Source organism: Nannobrachium achirus (genome assembly GCF_963921795.1).
Source record: "Nannobrachium achirus genome assembly, chromosome: 6".
NCBI classification, from domain to species: Eukaryota; Metazoa; Chordata; class Actinopteri; order Myctophiformes; family Myctophidae; genus Nannobrachium; species Nannobrachium achirus.
The window spans coordinates 9,310,480-9,335,107 of record NC_137815.1 but is presented as its reverse complement, the minus strand read 5'-3'; the positions used below and the strand labels follow the sequence as shown (position 1 = coordinate 9,335,107).

The following is a 24,628-nucleotide window of genomic DNA, read 5'->3' as shown; positions in this document are numbered from 1 at the left end:
CCTGCACATGCGGTGGCACGGGATTGGAGCGCCGGGTACGGGGCTGCAGCGCTGGCTCCAAACTGTTACACAGTTCCATTAAGACTGCTCGTGGGAGTCTAAATCTTGAAAATAAATAAAAGTCACTACGAGCAAATAAATCTACATGATCAAGAAAAATACGTTCCCTCGCCAGGGCACGGTCTGCGGCATCTTGAAGCAGCAACAAAATTGCCATTGTGAGACTTGCAGGGTGTAGAAGAGGCCATAGGCTACTAGGTCCTATAAATAGCATGGTCAATCACTAATCAACCCATTAACCTGGATCCTAATTTACATGATTAACGTGTGTGTGTGTGTGTGTGTGTGTGTGTGTGTGTGTGTGTGTGTGTGTGTGTGTGTGTGTGTGTGTGTGGGGGGGGGGGCTTAATTGTTTTATATCTTATTTTATATATATTTTAATAATAATATATTATTATTAAAATTATTATCAGATAACAAATATATTAATATATATTTGTTATCTGATAACAAGTATGTATTAAGAATATTAGACATGGTAATTGAATAAACAGCAAGAATAAATTATTTTTGCACATACATGTCACACTTAAGAACTAAAATGCCATCCTAAGAGTGCTCTGGAGTGTGCGTAGATTTTTTCTTAACATAAGAACAAATCACAGCTAAGAAAACATTGGTGTATGCCAAATCTTCGTAAAAAACTTCTTAAAAGGGTCTAAGAACAAATTTCTTCGTAAGAACGTTCGTAAGTAGGTTGGTGAATCGGGCCCAATGTTCTTAAAAATCTTATTGTGGCCTCCTGGTGGTGCTATAATAGGCCAATGTGAAAAGGGTGCCGATCTCCTTTTAGTTGACCTTGTACCAGTAATTTGTACTGTCATGAAACTGTACTTTTTCCTATGCAACCCCAACCTTCTAATACATTCTTCAATCAATCAATCAATCAATCAATCAATCAATCAATCTATCAATCAATCAAACACAATCACAGACGGACCGTGCGTTACAACCTGGCGGAGACAAAAAACTCCCAGTACAGAGAAATAATCCAGAACGCATCCAGGTGGTCTAGGTCAGTGGTTCTCAACCTGTGGGTCTGGACCCCCAGTGGGGTCCCCAGATGATTAGCTAACTGTTATTGTTTTCTAACTCAACAGTTAACAGACCAACATACAGTATTTAAAGTGTACTGTATACAGGGTATCTGCACATTTCTAAAGTGACACTTAAAAGACTCTAAAGACTGTTTAGAACCTCTGGTCAAACATTGGTCAAATTGTCAAATATTAGAGGCAGAAATTGTGAAAATAGCAGATCTACATGCAGATCTAGATCGGCTATTTTCACAATGGAACAGAACGAGTCAAACTAAATGTAATGCCAACTCCTAAAATTCAAAGTGCTTATGCACGGTGGGGTGTCCCCAGTTCAAATTATTTTGAGGGTCACGGTCTGAAAACGTTGAGAACCACTGGTGTAGGTGTACAGCAGGGGTTCCCAAACTTGTTTGTCTCAGGGCACCCCATAAATATTTTTTTTAGTCTGAGGCACCCCTACATTATAATTTTCACTCCCAGCACCTTATATTTATAGCATATCGTCGTTGTCGGGTGGAAACCTTGTATGTCCAAAACCGTTCGTTTTGTATTTATCATCTATAAAATGTACTAAACTAGTGAAAACAGACGATCTACAAGCACACAACGCCTCGCATCGTGAGGCGTTGTGTGCTTGTAGATCGGCTGTTTTCACTAGCTTTGTGTGACAGTATTGTATGATGAAGCACCAAAAGACGTACATAATTGAAACTTGGAGATACAAGGTTTCTGCCTGACAGTGACGATATTTTAGTGATTATGTTGCGAGGAAAACGTTGAGATAATTGCCATTTTGGTTAGAACTGACCGAAAATAACTTTGTACTTCAAGTTTAAAATGATACTAAATATTTTTTCAAGTGTCCAAATGAATTCCAAATATTATCAAATTATCTCGCGGCACCTCTGGACTGCCGTCACGGCACCCCAGGGTGCCCCGTCACCCACTTTGAAAACCACCGGTGTACAGTAGCGACAAAGTGAAACGTACCACGGAGGTGTTGAGTCCCGACCAGCGAGGTTCCAGCACGGAGCCACAGCGGTTGCTCTCGTCCTTGCAGGCGGAGATGAGGAGCCGCACCTCGTCGGGGTCCGTGGCCACCTTGACCTCCGCCAGAGCCTTGGCCCAGGCAGAGGAACCGATGAGCCACATGAAGGAGAACACCACCGTCACTATGAAGTCCTGATGGGACAAACATGAAGACAATATGTAACTGAGTGTGACACAGGGGCAATCATTTCGGAAGCCACTACTTTAGACCACAGCTGAAATTACTTTTTTTTTTAAATGAGATAAAGCCACAAAAGCATTTCATAAATATCAGGCTACATCTCACTTAAACGCCAGAGCTTAACTCTGCATGTAAATAAGCCTTTTTTTAATTAATGTGAGAGATCATGCAGGTCATTGCAGGTTAGAAATTTATTTAGAACTTGAATATCTCAAAAGTAGTATTTCAGCATGGCATCATTCTATAAGCCATATCTTCAAAACTGTTGGGTCAATCTCCACAACCAATATATCATTTTGTAGCTATGATTCCAAGCGTTCAAATGAAATGAAAAAATGAAAATGAAAAAAAAAAAAGAATCAATGACTAGGCGTCAGCCGTGCTGGGATATCAATGAGGACGAGTGAAAGGAAATAGGACTTCTCTTTGTGCCTGCTTAACCCATTTAGGCCTAGAATTATTGAATGCTTTAGCTATTGAAAAACAAGCTCAGCTGTGCCGCGCTGCAAGCTTGTAGATCTGCTATTTTTTTAAATTGTGAAAATTTGAATTTTGACACGATTTTGACACGATTCTATAAGTGCCTTTTGAATCCTTCTAAGGTTTTTTGAAAAACCTATGTTTCTATGTCAGCAATCTGGCTAGCCATCGTCAAATAAAAGGTCCTTTTCACTTAAATGGAGCTCAGTTCGTCTGTTCTTGAAAGACTACTATGTCAGTGGTTCCCAAACGTTTTCATGTGAAGGACACCCAAACTGATATTTATTTGGCCACGGACCCCAAAATATTTAGTTCCAGGGACCACCCAGAAGCAAAATTTTAGTTACAAACGTTCGCTTTGAAAATACATATATTCAAAGATTTGCACACATTTTCACAACTTTTTCAAAAATAGCAGATCCACACGCTCGCAGCGCGCTGTGAGCTTGTATATCTGCTATTTTTCACTGGTTAAAGCATTCAATAATTCTAGGCCTAAGCAGAGGTCCTCAACAGGCAGGGATGGACATCTCTGCTAGGTTGTATTGTTTGAGTTTTGAGTTGCCTTTTTCTTTTAGTTGTAAATGTTTTCACCTATGTTAAACGTTGTTTTTCCCTGAAGCCTGTCTCCTGGTCCATTTCTGAAAATTTTAAGGGTTTTTACAATTTACAATTTAAAGAAGCTACAGTCAACTTTTTTTTTTACATCTCTCTTCTACTCTTGAAATTGGATCCATATAAAAGAATAGAAGAGGGATTTAAACAAAGTCAGCCTGACAACGGCCAAAATGATTATTTTATCATTATTTTACGCTTTTTGTGGTCATTTTTTAAAAGAAACATATGTGAAGCTTAATTGTTTTTATAAAATATTTTCGAAACATAATTTTTATTTTAGCATCCGTTTTTCAAGAAAATGTTGACTATAGCTCCTTTAAGCATTTAGCAGACGCTCTTAATCCAGAGTGATTCACAATAAGCAAGATAATACATCAAATGCATAGAAGAGTAATCTAAGAAGAAAAGAAAAATCACCAATGAATAGTTAACAACCATGGCCCCCAAAAAAAAAAAAAAAAATCAGATGGTGTTGTAGGAGTCCTAATCACAGGAAAATGTAATGTTAAAAAATTAATAATGTTTTTGTAAGGTTTTATAGCCATAAATCATAAATCATAAATCATGCTCTAATTTGCATTTTGGGGATAATGTTCACAATAATAACATATGTACATGTTCTAGACATTCTAATGATCACGAAAAGAAATATTACAGGCATTTTACTTATGTTTTAGTGAGGAATAGCTTCAGTTAAAAAGTGAGATGTTGTTCGTCCAGACGCTGGAATTTCAACTTCTCTGGGAGGTGTGAATGTCATTCTCTGTGGGGGGTATTTATATGCAAATATCGTGGCCAATGGCATTGTAATACTAAACAATAGGATTTAATGGTGATGTTAATGTGAAAAAAGAACAGGAAAACTCATAACATTTTTTAAAAAATGATTTAAAAAATGTTGCCAAAAAGCAACGCTGGGCCTTGCAGGGTTAAAGCACGAAATAATGTGTAATAATGCGTTCCCAGTCTAAATGGGTTAAACCCCCTCCCCCTATGAAGAACATTCATGGGGGCCCTGCAGTGAATTCCTTGTACCCAGGGCCCAGAATTTGGTGCGACACCCCTGCTCCCTGGGACAGCGACGGCAGCACTCACAATGAAAGGTCCGTGGTTGTTCTCGCGGTACTTGTTCTGGAAGAAGATGTAGACCACGGTGGCCATGAGGGAGTAGAGGAAGGCGAAGACCGCGATGGTGACGAAGAACTCGGCGGAGGACGAGAAGTCTCCCACGAGGGACAGGCGCTCCCTCATCATGCCCTCACACAGGGGGGCCTCGAAGGACACCTGGTACAGCCTGTCACGCACACATGGACGCACAAACACGCGCACGCACGCACACACACGCACGCACGCACGCACGCACGCGCGCACACACACACACACACACACACACACACACACACACAGGGAGGTAGGGCATTCACCAAATATTCTAATATTCTAATATCAAAGTCACTATTCGACGTTGTTCACCGAAGTCGAATATTCGCTTTTTTATTTTTTTATTGTTTTCTCTTTAGAAAATATATAGTTTATAAAGCTTGGCTAGATAGGAAGTCATAAGAATGAGTCGTCAATGCCCCTGGTGGATGAATTTGTTAATGCTCTATACCAGGGGTTCTCAAACCTTTTTAGGCCCTGACCCCCAAAATAAATGTAACCCGGACTCAGTCCTAGCATATATTAGTAGGCACTGGGTGGTACAGACATGTATTTCTACTTCAATTAAATCAGCATTTGTTTGGGCCAGTGCATCAGAGACTATAGGTTCGGTTGAAGGAGGGATGAGTATTAAAGGGTTAATGAGTGAGCAACAACAGTAAAGAAGACTCAGAGACCAACAAGTATGTTTAAAGATAATTAGATGTATTACAAGTTGAAAAAATAATAAAATAAAATAGAATATAACTTGAGGGATGACAGTGAACACTTTGCTGTTTCCAGCTTGTAAAATGTGTGCAAAACAAAATACCACCTAACTAGACTAGTGGTCAGTCTAGTACTTGATTTAAACCCAAGGTTTATTTTATACTATTTTAGTGTTCCTATTTAACCTACAGTTAAGTTACTCAACGGTTTTATTTATTTTTCCCGTTATCCATTTATTTATTTCAACGCCTCTTTTAAATCTAAACCAACCACTTTTTAATCCTCAATGTATGAAATGAAATGTTTTAACCCAAAACATGAAATGAAATGGTTTGAACCTTTTACAGTAGTACCCGTTTTTTAACACTCAAAAATATACAATTAATACCTCTTAGTGCATGAAATATTTTCCCTTTGTATCAAAATACAGTATCCCGTTTAAACCTGTTATCAAAATAATGTGTCCTCTTATCAGTGTCCTTGAACTTGTATCAGAACCCTTTAACCAAAAGTTCACTTTAAATGAAATGACAGTTTAATGCACATCAAATATCAGTGACTATGAAATTAATTTCAAAGCAAAACCAGTGTGTCTTCTTTTGTGTTCCCTTCCTTTGTCTCAGTGGAAAGAATGAAATGTCCATGAAAAAATATCCTTTCAGTGTTTCCTTGCAAAGTCAATCCTACCAGTTCTCCAGATCAAAGCAACAGTTCTTTCGGATCGACTCAGATGGGCTATAGCTCGCCAAACTGCTGAACTCTTTCACCACCGTGGTTGTAGATCAGAGGCTTCAACAGTTGAAATCCATTCTCAAAAGACCCAGCCTAAAATAGGCCAAAATGGGAATTACTTTCTATATATTCACAGAATAAGCTGATTACTCATCTTCAGTCATTAAATCACAGTGGTATCATATCATCAGAAATAACATAACAGTCATGACATTATGTTTGAGGACCATTGTACAGTATATAACCATTGTAAATAACTCACCAGAACAAATCAAGATGAATTCTCATACTCAGTGACAGGGCATGGATCACATACTCCCAGTTCCATCCACTATACAGTAACAGGTGACATAGGAACAGAACAGATCGGTTTTTTAGGGTCTAGAATCACTCCACAGCCAAATATATGGTGTTATTGTGTGCAGCCATTTAGCTGGTAGCGCACATGTGGGTGAAAAGTGGGTCAATTGACAATCAACACTTACGTGAATTTCTTCCAAGATCAAAGCCCAAAACGTTGTGTTTCCAGATCAAACACTACACAACGGGGGCTTCTCCCTTTTATCAATGGGATTCTTTGAAAACTAGATTGCTAATCAGCTTTCCAACGTTACAAAACATATAATCAATCTCCAGGCAAAAACGCGACTTGCTTCTCCCCTGGTTGAGATCAAAGAGGAAGTTTCTGGAACATGACGTTCTGTCACACCCTCTCCTGCAGTAAGCAGGGCGCTGATTGGACAGTGAAAATGCTTCACTGATCCCAGATCTGTTCCATTCCAGTGTCATCAAAACGTTACACTTTCAAAATAAAACGCCTTCACCTTAAAAGTGAATGATATAAGACCTCAGGTTGAGAATAATTGTACTGCAGTGACCTATTTTTTTAGACACAAAACTATATTTCCTTTATGAATTTTATGCAATATGTAGTATATTGCTGATCCTATTTTAATATTCATGATAAATATGCATTTTAAATTTGTTATTTAAGCAGCTCTTAAAATCTTATTTTAAGGCATAGTAACATGGGTTACATGCTCCCCCCCTAAAGGTGTGTACGTCCCGTTACACCTACAAGACTGACCAAACATGGCTTTGGTAAGGGCATCGTCATAACTAAAGCTCTGTAGTGCATCTGCAAAAGCTACATTCAGGCTTTGAACAAAAGACTGAGCTATAGACAGCAAAGGATTTCCTAATTGATTGTACTGAAATCTTTCAGGGTGTGTTCTGGGCCTATGGGAACGCCTAATAGGGGTTTCACTTTCTTGTGTGTAGGTTGGGGGGGTTGTTCCTTCATTCAGACGGTCAGCATCCGTACACTCATGGCTCCGTTCCACTGATACTTGACTAGGTTCACCGTCAATTGACCTCCCGTCGCTGCTGCTGCTATCACTAAATGACAGGTCTGAGGGAACAGGGAGAGTTTCATCCATGATATTGGGTTCAGGTAAGGCTTCACTCTCTGTGGATTTCCCAGCAGCTTCTCTTTCGGTTTCAGGGGAATCTGATTCTTCGGATTCTGGAACAGGTAGATTTAGGGGAGTCCTCTCGGCTGATCCTCTTTCTGAATCTGAACATGGGTCGCTCCCCAGTTGTCTGGTAAAGCAATGTTCCTCATCTTCATTTGAGTTGGCAGGGGCAGGATGCAACTCAACCATACATGTATGTTGGTTTTTCTCCCTGATCGGCTGTCTTTCCCTTGGAGGTACTGGTTCTGACTGGGTCAGGATTCTTGTTTCAATTATGTCAGTGTTGGATGCATGTTCTCCAGGTAGGTAGTAGTCGTCTTGATCTTCAAAATCTGATTGATCTTCTAGTATATCAGCCTCATCGATACGAGACTGCTTCCTTGTTTTAGGTCTGTTCACAGTTGGCTGTGGAGGTTCTCCTAACTCAGCAACAGGTAGGAACCCACAGGGCAGCAATAGATCACGATGTAGAGTCCGGAGAGGACCTTCTTGGCCTTCTGGTCGGACTGAGTACACTGGAAGGTTGCCCGCTCGCTTGACCACTATGTATATGTCAGGCTCCCACTTATCGGCCAGTTTATGTTTCCCTCTTATCCGGACATTCCTCACAAGTACTCGGTCGCCTGGCTCAAGGGTGGAATCAACAACTCGTTTGTCGAAACGTAGCTTGTTCCGTTGAGCTATCTTGGAAGAATTTTCAATGGCAACACGGTAGCTTTCTTCCAAACGGTCTTTTAAATCACGTACAAAATGGGAGTGTGACTTGGGTGGACTGCTGACAGGTAGGCCGAATGCCAAGTCAACTGGCAACCGAGGCTGTCTGCCAAACATCAATTCATATGGGCTGAACCCAGTCACGTCATTCCGTGTGCAGTTATAGGCGTGCACTAGAGGTTTAACGAACTCCCGCCAATGAGACTTATCTTTATTTTCCAGAGTACCCAACATCTGGAGTAGGGTTCGATTAAACCTTTCTACCGGATTCCCTCTTGGGTGATACGGTGTGGTCCTCACTTTATGAATACCAGCAATTCGGCATAACTCTTTGATCGTGTGGGACTCAAAATCCCGCCCTTGGTCACTCAAAAGTTTTTCAGGGAAACCATAGTGCACAAAGAAATTTTCCCAAAGACACTTGGCCACAGTCTGTGCCTTTTGATTTCGGGTTGGTAAGGCCACTGCATATTTGGTGAAGTGGTCTGTCAGCACCAGTATGTCCTTAGTGTTACTCTGGTCGGGCTCCAATGAGAGAAAGTCCATGCAGACCAACTCCAAAGGTCTACTGGTTGTGATGTTCACCAGGGGGGCTGCTCTCTCAGGTGGGGTCTTTCGGCGCACACAGCGCACACATGTCTTAATCTTGTGATCCACATCTCCAGCCATCCTAGGCCAATAGAATCGCGACCTCACAAGGTCAAGTGTCCGTTCGATACCTAGGTGGCCTATATCATCGTGTAAACTTCTCAGAACAGTGGCTCTCAGTTCAACTGGCAAAGCTAACTGGTGTGTGATCTGTCCATTTTCTTGTCGTGTCCTATACAATACTCCATCCATTAGCTCCAATCGCTTCCACTCCCGAAGCCACAAGGCAAGGTCAGGAAGCTCTTGTCGTACTGTAGGAGAAGGCTGCTCTCCCAACTCCAAGTGTTCAATAACTGCTCTGAGGTCTGAGTCGGCTCTTTGCTTGTCTCTTAACTCCTCTACAGTCAAGTGAGCCACCACCGGGAGTCCATGATCGTCTTCCTGCTGGAACTCACTGGGTAAAGCATCTGCATGAATAGCCAGAGATTCCACCAGAGTGACTGATGGGTCTGAGTTGGAAGAATCTCGATGAACCCAGTGGACCTCATGTCTTTCACAGATGGCTCTTACTGCTTCGGGCAGCACAACATCTGCTTCGGGCAGCACAACATCTTGCTTGTCCTCATCTGTCATATAGTGTAGAGTAAACTGTTTGATCCTCTCACTCTCTTTCCTTGACACTGCATCATTCTTGAGCTCTCCATGTGGTCGCCTTGAAAGTCCATCCGCATCCTGGTTTTGAGTTCCTGCTCTGTATCGAAGCTTGAAGGAGTAGGTTGATAGGGCAGACAACCACCTGTAACTAGTGGCGTCCAACTTGGCAGATGTCAAGATATAAGTCAGTGGATTACTGTCCGTGACAACGGTGAAGTCTGTGCCATAAAGGTAATCACTGAATTTGGCAGTGACAGCCCACTTTAGAGCCAGAAACTCTAGTTTGTGGGCGGGATATTTAGCCTCACTCCTCGATAATCCTCTGCTTGCAAAGGCAATCGCTCTCATCTCTCCGTCTTGCTCTTGGTACAACGCTGCACCAAGCCCTGTTGTACTGGCATCAGTGTGCAGGACGTACGGGAGTTTGGGGTTTGCAAACCCCAAAACAGGGGCTGTAGTGAGCTTGGTAATGATCTCTTCAAAGGCTCTTTGACACGATGAAGTCCACCTCTCTCCAAACGACTCCTTTGGGTTGAAGTACTGATCCGTTTTACTTCCCTTTCCACTGCTGTTTTTCCTGAGAGGGGGGTACCCAGCTGTTAGGTCATTGAGAGGCTTGATGACCTTAGAATAATCTTGCACAAAACGCCGGTAATACCCCGAGAACCCTAGGAAGGATCGTAATTCTTTAAGATTCTTGGGTTCTGGCCAGGTCTTAAGGGCTTCGATCTTTTCTGGGTCTGTCTGTACTCCGTGTTGGGACACAATATGTCCAAGATATCTGACAGATTGTTGGAAGAATTTACATTTTTCCGGAGATAATTTCAATCCGTACTCTTTTAGTCGTTTCAGGACCTGTAGTAGCCTCGACTCATGCTCTTCCAGGGTGTCAGAGAAGATTATTAGATCGTCAATGAAGACCAATACTTCTTTGCGGTTGAGATCTCCCATGCATCTCTCCATGAGCCGTTGGAAAGTACTTGGTGCGTTTGTTATTCCCTGTGGCATTCTATTAAACTCCCAAAATCCAAGGGGGCACACGAAGGCAGTCCTTTCTTTATCAGCTTCCTCCATCTCAATCTGATAATATCCTGATTTTAAATCAAGGACTGAGAACCATTTCGAGCCAGTTAACAGAGAGAACACTTCCTCTAAGTTGGGTAGTGCGTAGGCATCTTTGATGGTCTGAGAGTTGAGCTTTCGGAAGTCAATACATAAACGCACGGATCCATTCTTTTTCCTCACAACGACTATGGGGGATGCGAATGGGGACTCGGACTCCCGGATGGTACCAGAATCCAGTAGCTCTTGAAGGTGCTTTCTGACTGCATCTACATCCTGGGGATGGATGGGTCTAGCTCGGTGTTTGAACGGGGTATTATCACTCAGTCTGATGTGGTGCTTCACCTTGTCAGTGTGTCCATAGTCTAGATCATGAAGGGCGAACACTTCGGGCATAGCATTGAGCTGTCTTGTGATCCGATCTCTCCACTCAGGTGACAAAGGTGAGTCACCAAAGTCAAAATCCAGCTCTCTGGCTTGGGGGATGTTTGAGTCTGCAGAATGCTCTTTTCCCATCACCTTCTGAATAGCATGGATCTCAGCTAGCACCGTCTTTGGAGGAATCACAAGGTCATTTTTACTCTCATTCTTTATCATAACTGGGAGACGATAGGGGCGCTTATCAGGCAAGGTGCACAGGGAGCGTGCCACTAGTAACCCACCAGGAAGAGAGGATTTCGATGGGGCCTCTACAGCGACCCACTTTTCACAATGAACATTACTCATATGGAGCAGCCCATCAAGAACGACCGTACTGCCTGCTGGCACTGTTTCAGGGTAATCACTCTGTACTTTTACCCAACCTAGGGCACCAGTGCCCGCTTGCCGTTGTCGCACTTCTAGGATTTTCAACACCACTTTATAGCCATGAAGGGATGACTGAGGGTGGCATTCATTTCCTTCCACATAGTTGGAGTAGAGGACATCTAGTGTATTTGTACCAATGAGAATTTGGGGCATGTCATTCACATCAGGGATTACCAACGCCAGAGTGGGCACTTGGATCTCTCTGCCTACAAACTCTTCGGGAAAGGTCACGTTCAACTCCACATACCCAAGGTAGGGCACTGCCTGTCCATTGGCTCCCTCTACTTCCAATTTCACATCCAATAAGTCATCCATGGACTTCATGCAATGACGAGGTAGGTGCTTCTCATAATACGACTTTGGAATGGTAGTCACTTGGGACCCGGTGTCTAGAAGACAACTGACTTCCTTGCCTTCAATTTTGATCTGAGCGGTGCATTTTGTTCCTACTAGTCTTGATGGCAGTCTGACAGATGTGTTTTCAGCAGAAGCATGTTTGCTGTTCACTCTCTTAGTTTCTTTAGGGCGGTCATTTTGTCTCTCAGTCCCTGATTGCCCTGCAACAGGGGCTGCTAGTAGTTTAACTGCTGGGTGCCAGTGACACCATTCCGACGGTCCCATTGCTGTTGCCTCGCTTTAAGTAGCTGCCTCTTCTCTTCAACCAAAACAGGGTTTGGCTCATTCTCACAGTTGACTGCAAGATGTCCGTCCTCTCCGCAATTGAAACAGTAAGAGGGACAAGGTCTGTTGGTTTTTGGTTTCTCAGTACTATACTGCCTATTAGGCTGGTGTTCAGTTTTCCTGGGGCTCTCACAAGAGCATGCAGAGGTCATGGTCTGCAGACCGCTAACTGGAGGTGTGGTCACCTGAGCTTGGAGTTTGGCAAGCTGCTGCTTCAGTATCTTAATCTCTGCAGGTTCTGAGGGTTCCTTGTTAGTTTCATGAGCTGCTGTCATCATGCCAATGACTTGGGCTTGGATTTCAGCAAGCTGCCTTTTTAGCGCATCGAGTTCGCTTGTTCCAGAACTAGGCTGTTTGGCCTTACGAGGAGTTGTAGTCTGCATGACAGCAACTTGAGCCTGCATTTCACTGATCTGTACCTTAAGTGACTCTGTCTCAGTTATTTCTTCTTCAGGTGCAACATATGTGGTCAGACGGTTTGTTGCAGTTCGTAGCTTGGGTGCTGTACAACTTTGCTTTTGTAGCCCAAAGCGTTGTATCATTCGCTTGTTTTTTGCTGCTTGTTTGTCTTCTTCTGTCCTAATGAGTAGCACCAGGTCTGCAAAGGAGGGAGGTATTTTATCTTTTGTCTTTTGCTCCAGCTGGAGGTCCGTGATCAAGTTATTCTGCCAACAGCCACGGCAGAATTGCTTTAAGAGATAACGATCTCGTTCACTCTCTGCAATACCTCCTCTTCTGACAACTGCACTCAGGGTGACTTGCAAGCGATTTAGATAAGTGGAGGAGCTTTCGTCTTTGTCCTGCCATGTTGCCATGAACTTAACCAACAGCTCGTCTCCGTCTTCTACAGAACCATAGACTGAATCTAGTAGCTTGAGATACACTGATGGCAAAGCCTGAGGGCCAATGTGTTGGATGACATCAGTGGCTGGGGGCAACAGACTGTCTAAGATCCTTCGTGTTCTATGCAGGTCTGACAAGGATGGATCAGTGAGCAGTAATTCAACATTTGCCCTCCAGGTGTCATAATCTAGTTCACTGTTCGGACGTGGAATTTTCCCAGAGAAGGTGCGTAGGCGAATTGAAGTGTGCACCGGAGACATGGTTTCATTGGTCCGCATGACGTGTTCGACAACTACCCGCTGCACAGCCGGAGGGTTAATGTCGTTCATGGTGAGGGCAGTATGTATCATTGCAGTGGCATCATTGGCACTTTCCCTGGTTGAGTGGTGTGACGTGCCAGAGGACAGAGGTGTGTAGGGGTGAACGTTCAATGTATCATTCATGTTAGATGTCGGTGAAGTTGTCATCTGATAGTTCCCTCTAGGGGATGGGGGATACACCACTGGCAGGCTCCTATCCAGCTTGTGTTGAGAAGTGCCAAGCAGAAGAGAAGGAGATGGTGTTCCAACTTCCTTAATTTCCAAACTGGTGTCTGTTAATTCAGAAGAGGGTTCTGTCACGGAATGTGTATCGGGAGTTGTGTTATCTCTGGCAGGAAGATTGACACCTTTCATCATGCTGATCTTCATTAGCTCCTCCTGGAGCACTTCATGAAATGACTTGCCACTCTTGTCAGCAACAGCCTGCAGTTCTTCAAGATACCCCTTGGTGGCGCTACTGGCTGTAACAGTGTAAACACTATCTAGGGCACGCACATTGAAGATAACATTTGTATCTGAGCTCGGGTACCTAATTGGTAGTAGGGACCGTAGTGTGTGCATAGTGGAACTAGTGTGGAATTCAAGGATCATGTGACGGTGATATTCTGATTTGGAATCATCTATACGCACTATTTGTTTAATAGAACCGTATGTTTCTAGGTGCTTTTCAAGCTCCTCATCCAGTGTAGTTTGGGTTAGACCATCTATAATAACTGAATTAAGGACATCTATGCCCTCTTCTTTCACAATTGTTTCCATAGTGCTATTTTCTGTGATTTGGAATTTCTATTTTGTATTTTACTGTTGCTACTAAATTGTACTCAACCCTCCTGGCTAGCTCTCGCCAAGTTCTGTAACCCGGACTCAGTCCTAGCATATATTAGTAGGCACTGGGTGGTACAGACATGTATTTCTACTTCAATTAAATCAGCATTTGTTTGGGCCAGTGCATCAGAGACTATAGGTTCGGTTGAAGGAGGGATGAGTATTAAAGGGTTAATGAGTGAGCAACAACAGTAAAGAAGACTCAGAGACCAACAAGTATGTTTAAAGATAATTAGATGTATTACAAGTTGAAAAAATAATAAAATAAAATAGAATATAACTTGAGGGATGACAGTGAACACTTTGCTGTTTCCAGCTTGTAAAATGTGTGCAAAACAAAATACCACCTAACTAGACTAGTGGTCAGTCTAGTACTTGATTTAAACCCAAGGTTTATTTTATACTATTTTAGTGTTCCTATTTAACCTACAGTTAAGTTACTCAACGGTTTTATTTATTTTTCCCGTTATCCATTTATTTATTTCAACGCCTCTTTTAAATCTAAACCAACCACTTTTTAATCCTCAATGTATGAAATGAAATGTTTTAACCCAAAACATGAAATGAAATGGTTTGAACCTTTTACAGTAGTACCCGTTTTTTAACACTCAAAAATATACAATTAATACCTCTTAGTGCATGAAATATTTTCCCTTTGTATCAAAATACAGTATCCCGTTTAAACCTGTTATCAAAATAATGTGTCCTCTTATCAGTGTCCTTGAACTTGTATCAGAACCCTTTAACCAAAAGTTCACTTTAAATGAAATGACAGTTTAATGCACATCAAATATCAGTGACTATGAAATTAATTTCAAAGCAAAACCAGTGTGTCTTCTTTTGTGTTCCCTTCCTTTGTCTCAGTGGAAAGAATGAAATGTCCATGAAAAAATATCCTTTCAGTGTTTCCTTGCAAAGTCAATCCTACCAGTTCTCCAGATCAAAGCAACAGTTCTTTCGGATCGACTCAGATGGGCTATAGCTCGCCAAACTGCTGAACTCTTTCACCACCGTGGTTGTAGATCAGAGGCTTCAACAGTTGAAATCCATTCTCAAAAGACCCAGCCTAAAATAGGCCAAAATGGGAATTACTTTCTATATATTCACAGAATAAGCTGATTACTCATCTTCAGTCATTAAATCACAGTGGTATCATATCATCAGAAATAACATAACAGTCATGACATTATGTTTGAGGACCATTGTACAGTATATAACCATTGTAAATAACTCACCAGAACAAATCAAGATGAATTCTCATACTCAGTGACAGGGCATGGATCACATACTCCCAGTTCCATCCACTATACAGTAACAGGTGACATAGGAACAGAACAGATCGGTTTTTTAGGGTCTAGAATCACTCCACAGCCAAATATATGGTGTTATTGTGTGCAGCCATTTAGCTGGTAGCGCACATGTGGGTGAAAAGTGGGTCAATTGACAATCAACACTTACGTGAATTTCTTCCAAGATCAAAGCCCAAAACGTTGTGTTTCCAGATCAAACACTACACAACGGGGGCTTCTCCCTTTTATCAATGGGATTCTTTGAAAACTAGATTGCTAATCAGCTTTCCAACGTTACAAAACATATAATCAATCTCCAGGCAAAAACGCGACTTGCTTCTCCCCTGGTTGAGATCAAAGAGGAAGTTTCTGGAACATGACGTTCTGTCACACCCTCTCCTGCAGTAAGCAGGGCGCTGATTGGACAGTGAAAATGCTTCACTGATCCCAGATCTGTTCCATTCCAGTGTCATCAAAACGTTACACTTTCAAAATAAAACGCCTTCACCTTAAAAGTGAATGATATAAGACCTCAGGTTGAGAATAATTGTACTGCAGTGACCTATTTTTTTAGACACAAAACTATATTTCCTTTATGAATTTTATGCAATATGTAGTATATTGCTGATCCTATTTTAATATTCATGATAAATATGCATTTTAAATTAGTTATTTAAGCAGCTCTTAAAATCTTATTTTAAGGCATAGTAACATGGGTTACATAAACATATTTAAACTGGGGACCCCCACCCTGACAAGCACTTGGAATTGTAGGTATTACATTTAATGTGACTCGGTTCCGCAGTTAAAAATTGTGAAAATAGCAGATCTACATGCTCACAACGCCTCGCAACGCTATTTTCACAATGTTCGCCTCTTGCTTACTTAATATTTGACAGTTTGGCCAGTCCTGTCGAATATTCAACTATTCGAATACTTTGAGGTAGAATAATTAGAATATACAAAATCACTATTCGTGAATGCCTACGGGGAGGTGCAGGGCTGTAAGCAACCTACATACTATTCACAGGTGTACTGCATGGTCAGCCATTAACACATGGGGATGGGGATTTTAAAGGAGTAGTTCACCCCCAAAATGACTTTTTTTCTAGTGATTACTCATGCCATGGAGACTTGAGTTCAGTAATATTGTTTTTGTACTTGTCACATTCCTAAGACAAAAAATGTGATAGTGAATTTACCCCCATTGATTTCGGATGGGGACCCAAATGCATGGCCCTGGATGGGGAAACCATCAGGGTAAATTCACTATATTCAATGTTTTGACTTAGGAATGCGACAAAAAATATAAATAATTATACGAAACGGGTGGCAATGTGCAAACGTGATTGACATTTTTGCAACATCTTGAGATTTATTTTATGTGCTTCGAAATCCGCTCCTATATTCAGCCGAAAAAACGCAGCAGTGTGCAACAACCTTAAACAATATATTGCCAAAAAAAATGTATTCTGTACATTGAAACTATAGAAACTATAGGATGCCAGGTAAACAGACGAACCTTAGCATCTGTCTAAATAACATGCAATCTAAATTAAACTGTAACCTTTGCATAAGACTGCAGGGTCGTCAAGGTTATACTGTAGGTCAAGTGCTACGGGCTAAGGTGGAGTTGGAGTTTTCAGTTTACGGAGGAAAATTGGAATTGGATGTGCAGCTCTAGCTGCAATGGGTAATTTGTTCCACAGTTTGGGAGCCAGAAGGGGGAAGAGTGTGGGACACGTGGAAACGCTTCAATTTGGGGGTCCTTGACCCAAAATATGCTTGAGAAGCAATTGGGTAGACGTAGGGGTGTCATTTGGGTCATCAGGGTGTATGGTAATTGCCACCTCATAGTGTTAGCATTTAACCTTAAATGTATTTATTTTATGCACAATCTGGTCGTAAATATAGTGTAAATAAAGTGACTAAATATGGCTTATATTTCTGTCTTACCTTCAAAATCCCTTCAAAATCCCTGACAAAAAACACATTGCTGAATCTGACCCCTAACTTGGGAATTGTCCTAAATGCCGGTAAGATCAAAATATGGGTGTAATTTGGCCATGAAGCGCTTGATGAATCGGGGCCAATGTCCCCAACACATGTGATATGTGTTATAATTTCATTTCAACGCGGCGTCCCTATTTTGTGAATGCCATTATTAGCGAATATTGAGTGGATCTACCAGTGGCGTCAGTTCAGAAAAAGCTAAGGTATGGCAACATGATTGGTGTCTTGCACACGCGCCTTTGCGCGTGCAAAACACCAGTCATGTTGCCATACCTTAGCAACAGGCATGATACATTTATTTTAAGAAGTACATTAAAATTGTCCCCCCGGATGGTTTCCTGAGCTGGATATGGCAGCCGGAACAGTTGTTCAAGTGCAGCTAAACTTGGCATAGGCTATATAGTAAACGTGCCACAATTAACAATAATGATTTGCACCTGTACCATTTTGTCAAGATGGGGAGAATACAAGTGTGGAGAATATCATTATAATACCTTGTTAAAGTGACCATTTTGTAAAATTGGTCATATTTTACTGTAATGTAACAACATAATAACCAGAACAGATAGACAAAGAGACATTCATGGATTTATATTTAAAAGTAAATGTTATGTTCCCCCCTGGACCCAGGGTATGGCAGCTGCATACCCCTGCCATACCCAATTGACGCCCCTGGCCCAATGTCCCCAACACATGTGATATGTGTTATAATTTAATTTCAACGCGGCGTCCCTATTTTGTGAATGCCATTAGTGGCGAATATTGAGTGGATCTACAGGCTCTCAAAACGTCGCTTGGCGACACGTTGAGAAATTATAGATCCACTAATTTAGCTATTTTAGAAATGGGGCAGTGGTAACTTGTTTTTTGCCACCCCCTATTTCTTTCTGAAAGGACGCCTCTGCACACAGAGTACACTGACCTGAAGGGATAGGCGAAGTCGATGCGGATGCTGAGGTTGCTGGCGGCCCTCTCCATGCAGTCCACACTGACCCTCAGCTGGCCCGTGAAGCCACCGCATGTTGCAAACGCAAAGATGGCAAACAGCTGTGTGCAAACACACACACACGCACACGCAAAAGCACACACGCACACACACACACACACGTAATTATTTGTCTTCACAATTAATAAGAAATTATTAAACACAAATTCACAAACAAAAGATAAGATGCACAAACTCGGGAAAGTCCACGACAAATGTTTCAGGATGCAGATCACGGATACAGGAAGCGTCTCCTCCTCCAATTATGAGGCGACTGCCAATTATCACAGACACTGAACAGAATTTAGCCGATCGGCTTGGGCAATCCTGCAGGCCTCTAGCAACTGATGTATGGACATTACAGAGGCTTCCAAATATAATATATATAATATTTAAACTCGGAATGACTTCATTCTGAATATTATTATTATTATTATTATTATTATTATTATTACCCATATTAATATTAATATTAAATACAAGGGGCTTTCAACGTAAAAAAAAAAAGACTGTAAAAAGTCTCATTTGGGATGTTCCTTTTAGGCAGGGTGTTTAACTGTACTTGTACTGTACTACATTTCAATTGTATTGAATATACTTGTACTGTTTTCCATTTTTGTCTAATAAAATTATCAATCAATCGAAAAATAAAGAAAGAAACATTGTCCCTATAAATGCATGCAGTCCCTCGACTTTACAGACATTGACGCTTTCTGTCCCTGCCTGGTACAGTATGTGTTTTGAACAGAGAGAAGGCAGACATATATGAAGTGCAATGTTTGGCCGCTAGTTGCGCTGTTTTCCCCCCCGGCCGATCGCAAAAAGAATTGCCCACCATTGGATCCCATTCATTTTCCCCTTTCTTTTTCTAACCTTAATTAACATTTTCATGAATACTGTATGGTTCCTATCGCTAGTTAGAAATTGCCTTTCAATCACCATCATATTCGTTTTGTTGAAATGTGGTCCAATGTATTTTAAAATAAATGATAAAGTTGCGGGGGGGCGTGGCCAACTAAACTAATACCAGCCGGCTGTGTTCTTCTTCGTGTGCTGTATTTCGGGAGGCTCCGACCACATTCTCTCATGTATCCCTGCGTTGCACGTGACTGTTGGCAGCCAATAGCATCTCTGATGCCTTTACAATTCTATGATGGCGACACCCATTCCAAGGGGTAGAAAGGGCCATTTGCGCTGCATAGAAACCAATGGCTTCGCTTCGTCCATATTTTTCTACAGTCTATGAGTGCAACACAGGGCCCATGTGGGAACAGGTGTATCTGTTATCTGTAATTCAATGCATTAGTAGTGTGCATTAGTGGAGTCTTGAGACTGCTGTGAGCTTATAGGGAATATCTGTGCTGGCTGGCCTGTTTAGCAGGTATTGAGGTGCACACAGGCAGTGGGTTTGTGTCAGGTGGGAACCTCATAACTGTTACTTTTCAGGATTCAAAAACAGCTAAAACAATAGGGTGATCTACAAGCTTAAAACACGCTTAGAGCTTGTAGATTCGCTATTTTGGTGCCTTTGTCTGACACTGTTAGTGCAGGATGACGAAGTATGGCATCCATTTAGGTGGGGAAAATGTGGTGGAAAAGGTACTCATATTTACTTAAGTAGAAGTATCAATACTGCAATGCGGAAATACTCTGTAAAAAAATTATAAAAGTCAAAGTGCAGAATTCAAAATGTACAAACATAAGGGTATAAAAACTGTACTTAAAGTACCAAAAGTAGAATGTACTCATTATGCATAATGTCCCATTTCAGATGTTTTAAATTTTGAGGGGAAAATAGCAGATCTGCAAGCTTGTGGATCGGCTATTTTCAAAAAGTGGGTAATTTATGTTTTGTAATAATAAGCAAAATCTACAAAGTAACTAGTAATTAAAGTTATCAAATAATTGTATTGGAGTAAAAAGTACAATATCTGACTGAGATGTTAGTGGAGTAGAAGTAAAAGTACTGAAAATGTTCGGGTTCGATTCCCGCCGGGGGACGCTGTGGGCGCTGGGGGTGTGTTCCCTCCTCCGCGTCATCAGCGCCCACACCCTAGGTGGGGTCGGCGATAGGGCCTTTCTGTGTGGAGTTTGCATGTTCTCCCTACGTCTCCTGGATACCCTCACAAAAGCATGCAGTAATCCTGGTCTCTATACTGCCCCCCTCTGGCCAGCCGGGGCGACTGATGGAGGGGAAAGGAACTGGTTGGAATAACGTGTTCCTTCCACGCGCTACATCCAAACCAGGGAAATCCCCACTGTCAGGTAAAAAGAAGCAACTTGGACTCCTCATGCATAGAAGGAAGCATGAGGTCAGTCCGTTGTCTCCCCAGGCACGGCAGAGGGAGAGCAGAGCCCAGGTTTACATAGGCAATTGGCACTGGGTGAAAATGGGTTACAAAATCGAGGGATTAAAAAAAAAAAAAGTACTGAAAATGTATTGATTGATTGATTGAAGAATTTATTAGAAGTTTGCAATAGAAAAAAGTACAGTTTCATGACAGTACAAATCACTGGTACAATTTCAACTAAAAGGAGATCCTAGAAAGCACTACAGCTTATTTCCACAGGAACCACACTTAAAAAATACACCAGTAAAGTAAAAGTACCTCAAAATTGTACTTAAAGGAGCTATAGACAACTTTTTCTTGAAAAACGGATGCTAAAATAAAAATAATGTTTCGAAAATATTTTATAAAAAATAAGCTTCATACATGTGTTTCAATTAGAAAATGACCACAAAAATTAAAATAATGATAAAATAATCATTTTGGCCATTGTCGGGCCGACACTTTGTTTACATCCTAGTCTAACACTATCAAAGGATAGACTAGAATGTAAACAAAGTGTCGGTCTGACAATGGCCAAAATTATTATTTTATCATTATTTTACGCTTTTTGTGGTCATTTTTGAATTGAAACACATGTATGAAGCTTATTTCTTTATAAAATATTTTCAAAACATTATTTTTATTTTAGCATCCGTTTTTCAAGAAAACGTTGACACTAGCTCCTTTAAGTACAGTACTTGAGAAAATGTAATTAGTAACTTTCCACCTCTGAAAACACGGAGATAAGTGGCTTCTGTCCGACAGAAAACGAATGCGTAGAAGCAGACGAGTAAGGAGAGTGAGAATGAGATTTTTTTCTCCTCCTCTCAGAATGTGATTATACTCTCCAGACCATGAGTCAGGTGGCAATGCTCCATTTATGAAGCAAACAGATGAATGGCGAGTGTTGTTGTCAGTGGTATCTGTGCAATGCCATGCATTCCCAAGTCGGGACGGCGCAGGGACATGCTTGCCCACAACACTGAACCAATAGCATTCAATTAACAGTGGGTCGGGTCTGACTGACCACTTAAAGGTATATTCAGTGATTGTATTTCATTCAAATAAAAATATAATTTTCATTAACATTTTCCATTCATTCTCCTCACTAGAATGTGTGCTGACCATATAAGGACTTCCACCATGGCCCGTGTTACGAGCATAGCTAGATTCGGTTTTCAGAGGTGGCCAGCCAGTCCTCGACCAATCAGGGTAGAGTATGGCCGTAGTTATGTTATGATGTTTAGTTATGATGGTCAAAATAAAAGTTTTGAGAACCACAGTCGCTCTGAATTAAGAACGTCTGCTAAATGCCTATATTGTAATAGGCTCATAAAATGCCACAGTCTCGTAGTAAATCAGAATCATACATATCCTGAAGCTGGAGATGTAGGCTTACCGATATTCAGTGATTGGGTCTAATGATCAAAACGAGAACATTATAATGGTGTAAAAAAATCTATAAAAAACTAAACATTTCCACGTTGTAAGGCCAGTAAGGGACAAGATGACCCCCGGCCACTTTCATTATCACTGAATACACCTTTAAACATGTCAGCCGATATATAGGCTGCCGTGTTTAAGTGGTGAGATGGGTGGGCTGCGAATATGGTCCCACCCTAATTTACAGTACAGAATAAGACAGAATAAAGCCATAATAAGAAATGTGTTATACCATAAGAATATGGTATGACACAGTTATACCATAGTTACCCCTACATTATGTTGTAATCATTTAACATGGATCTTCTCAGGGTGCGCAACCTCTTTCATGTATGTCCGTTTTGCGACAGAGACAAATATCAATTGGTAGATATCTGGAAACGCTCTGGAACAAATCACTGAGCGCTATAATCTCAGCCAGATCTTCTCACAGTGCTTTTCACATACAACGAGCAAAACCTCGGCGAGCAAAGCCAAAAATGGTCGGCGACAGCACAATCGTCTCAAAAAGTCGGGCAGTGTGTTCGAGCCCTTATTCGATTTCTAATTAGAACATAATGTAGGGATAATTAAGGTATAACTGTGTTTGTTTCTGTCTAATGAAAACATAATATAATTACAATCACATTATTTCTTATTATGGCTTTACCAGAAAAGTTTGAGAACCACTGGGCTAATAACACATACCAAACTGGTGTTCCTTGAGATTTGAAAGGCTGAGAATCAATATAAATCACTGCTCACAACAGACCCAGATGGGCGTCTGCGGGCTAGCTAATGCATCAATTTGAGGGATCCTTGACATGAAACATTTTGAGAATAACTGAAATTAAAGTCTTCTTTTTCACAGTTTCTCGTCTGGAATGTTAGCAGTGTCAGTTAATGGCTCAAAAGTAAGCACAGCTATGCTTGTGTAACCAGCTATTATTGTGCTTACTTGTAAAGGACTGCCCTTCATTCTAGTATGCTGGAATGCTGGTATGTCATACTTTTGTATTTGCATTTCTTGATCAAGGCCGCTGATTTTAACAAGCGGCACTGCAAGGTGAGGTTTTAATGGCAACTTAATGTCAATACATTCATAGTTTTTTTTCTGTCTCTCGAGCAGATTTGGTCATGTCATAGCCTAAATGGGCAGTTATTTCATTACCGCAGTGCATGACAGGGTGTTGTCATCGATATTGTCTGTCTGAGGAATGCAACTACCGGTATGTCAGAGAAGTTGGCATGGTTACAACGCGTCACAGCGTTGCAAGCTTGTAGATCGGCTATTTTCAAATAGCTGACGTACGTATAGGGCTTTAAAGTACTGGGTACAAACAATACATTTTAGTTTTTCCATTCCCATTCCTAAATAGCACAATGCATGGCGTATTGTAATCAATGCTGCCCTTCTGTCTGACTGTTGACTAGTACAACTGTTATTGAATAGAAAGCAATGTTTATTTGCCATTATGCTGTTTTATTTTGAACATATTGGCATGGGAACTGGACTTTTGATGTACATGTTTCTTAGCAAAATGCTGTAATCAGGGGAAGGGGGTACTTGGCTTCAGAAATCAGTATAAGGGGGTACTGCAGCCAAAACAGTTTGAGAACCACTGCACTAAGGCACAGTGGCATTAATGCTTTTCCACCTGATGGCTGGTTAGTTAGGAAGGGAAGGCAAAGCCAGTGAAACTGGCGAAAGTCATCTCCACTATGCTGCTTCCTAAAATGCCTTCCAAATGTATCCAAAATCAAATGATTTAGCATCAATAAATGTCTGTCCCATTTACAACAAAATTTAAAAAAAGAAACCTCTGAATGTTTTGAAAGATTGGACACAGAAACAGTTAACAGATTTCAAATAGGCTACTTTGCCGTTCACAGCCAAATGAGTAACAACAGTCTAAGTCCATATATATTTTTTAATATAGATATTTTTGGATTTACCTGACTGTAAACCCCAAACTAGTAATTTTTAATCTGTCAAATTGTTAACACACTCGTCCCTTATTTTGTAGAATTGTCTGTTTTAATGTTATCTGCTCCCTTTGTCGGCTGAATATTGCTTGTACGGACTTATACTGTTGTTCCACAAACTGTTGGAGATGTACTGTTTTTCCACTTTCCATAAGTATCATGTTTTATAATTCCTAATATATATGTATAAGTAAAAATGTCTAATTCAACAAAATGATGGGGGAGTGCATTAAGAATTTAACAGGTAAACAAATGTATAGTTTGTGATTTCCAGACTAAATCAAAAAAAATATCTATATTCAATTTTTTTAAATATGGACATAGAGAGTTTTTTGTCTCAGGTACTCAAATGATACACAATATAACATTTATAATCTTACAAAACCAATCTTCATGGTCTGCTGTAGGCTACCTACACATTGCACCTAGACATACTGTATGACTCTCTCTCTGCCTTATAGTAAACTTGAACTTACCGGAGCAAATATCACCATACACATTTAGGAAGGGGAAAGGATCCAGACCTCTGCTATTAGTTTAAATTAAAAGAGTTCCAGAAGCGCTCTCTGCCATTCTGACAATGAAACACCCAGGCTACAAAGAA

The 24,628-nt window shown here is 41.1% G+C and overlaps 1 protein-coding gene across 1 annotated transcript in view; it reads right to left on the bottom strand.

The window, feature by feature from the left end:
• The window catches only part of LOC308286808 (synaptoporin-like), a gene marked incomplete at both ends in the record, with an annotated part of 72,493 nt that overhangs the window by 4,471 nt on the left and 43,394 nt on the right, over positions 1 to 24,628 (bottom strand). The window contains 3 exons of the mRNA XM_080727932.1: positions 2,091 to 2,282; positions 4,525 to 4,723; positions 18,224 to 18,348. Of these exons, the coding sequence (XP_080584058.1) occupies positions 2,091 to 2,282; positions 4,525 to 4,723; positions 18,224 to 18,348 (516 nt within the window). The remainder of the gene's footprint in view (positions 1 to 2,090; positions 2,283 to 4,524; positions 4,724 to 18,223; positions 18,349 to 24,628) is intronic.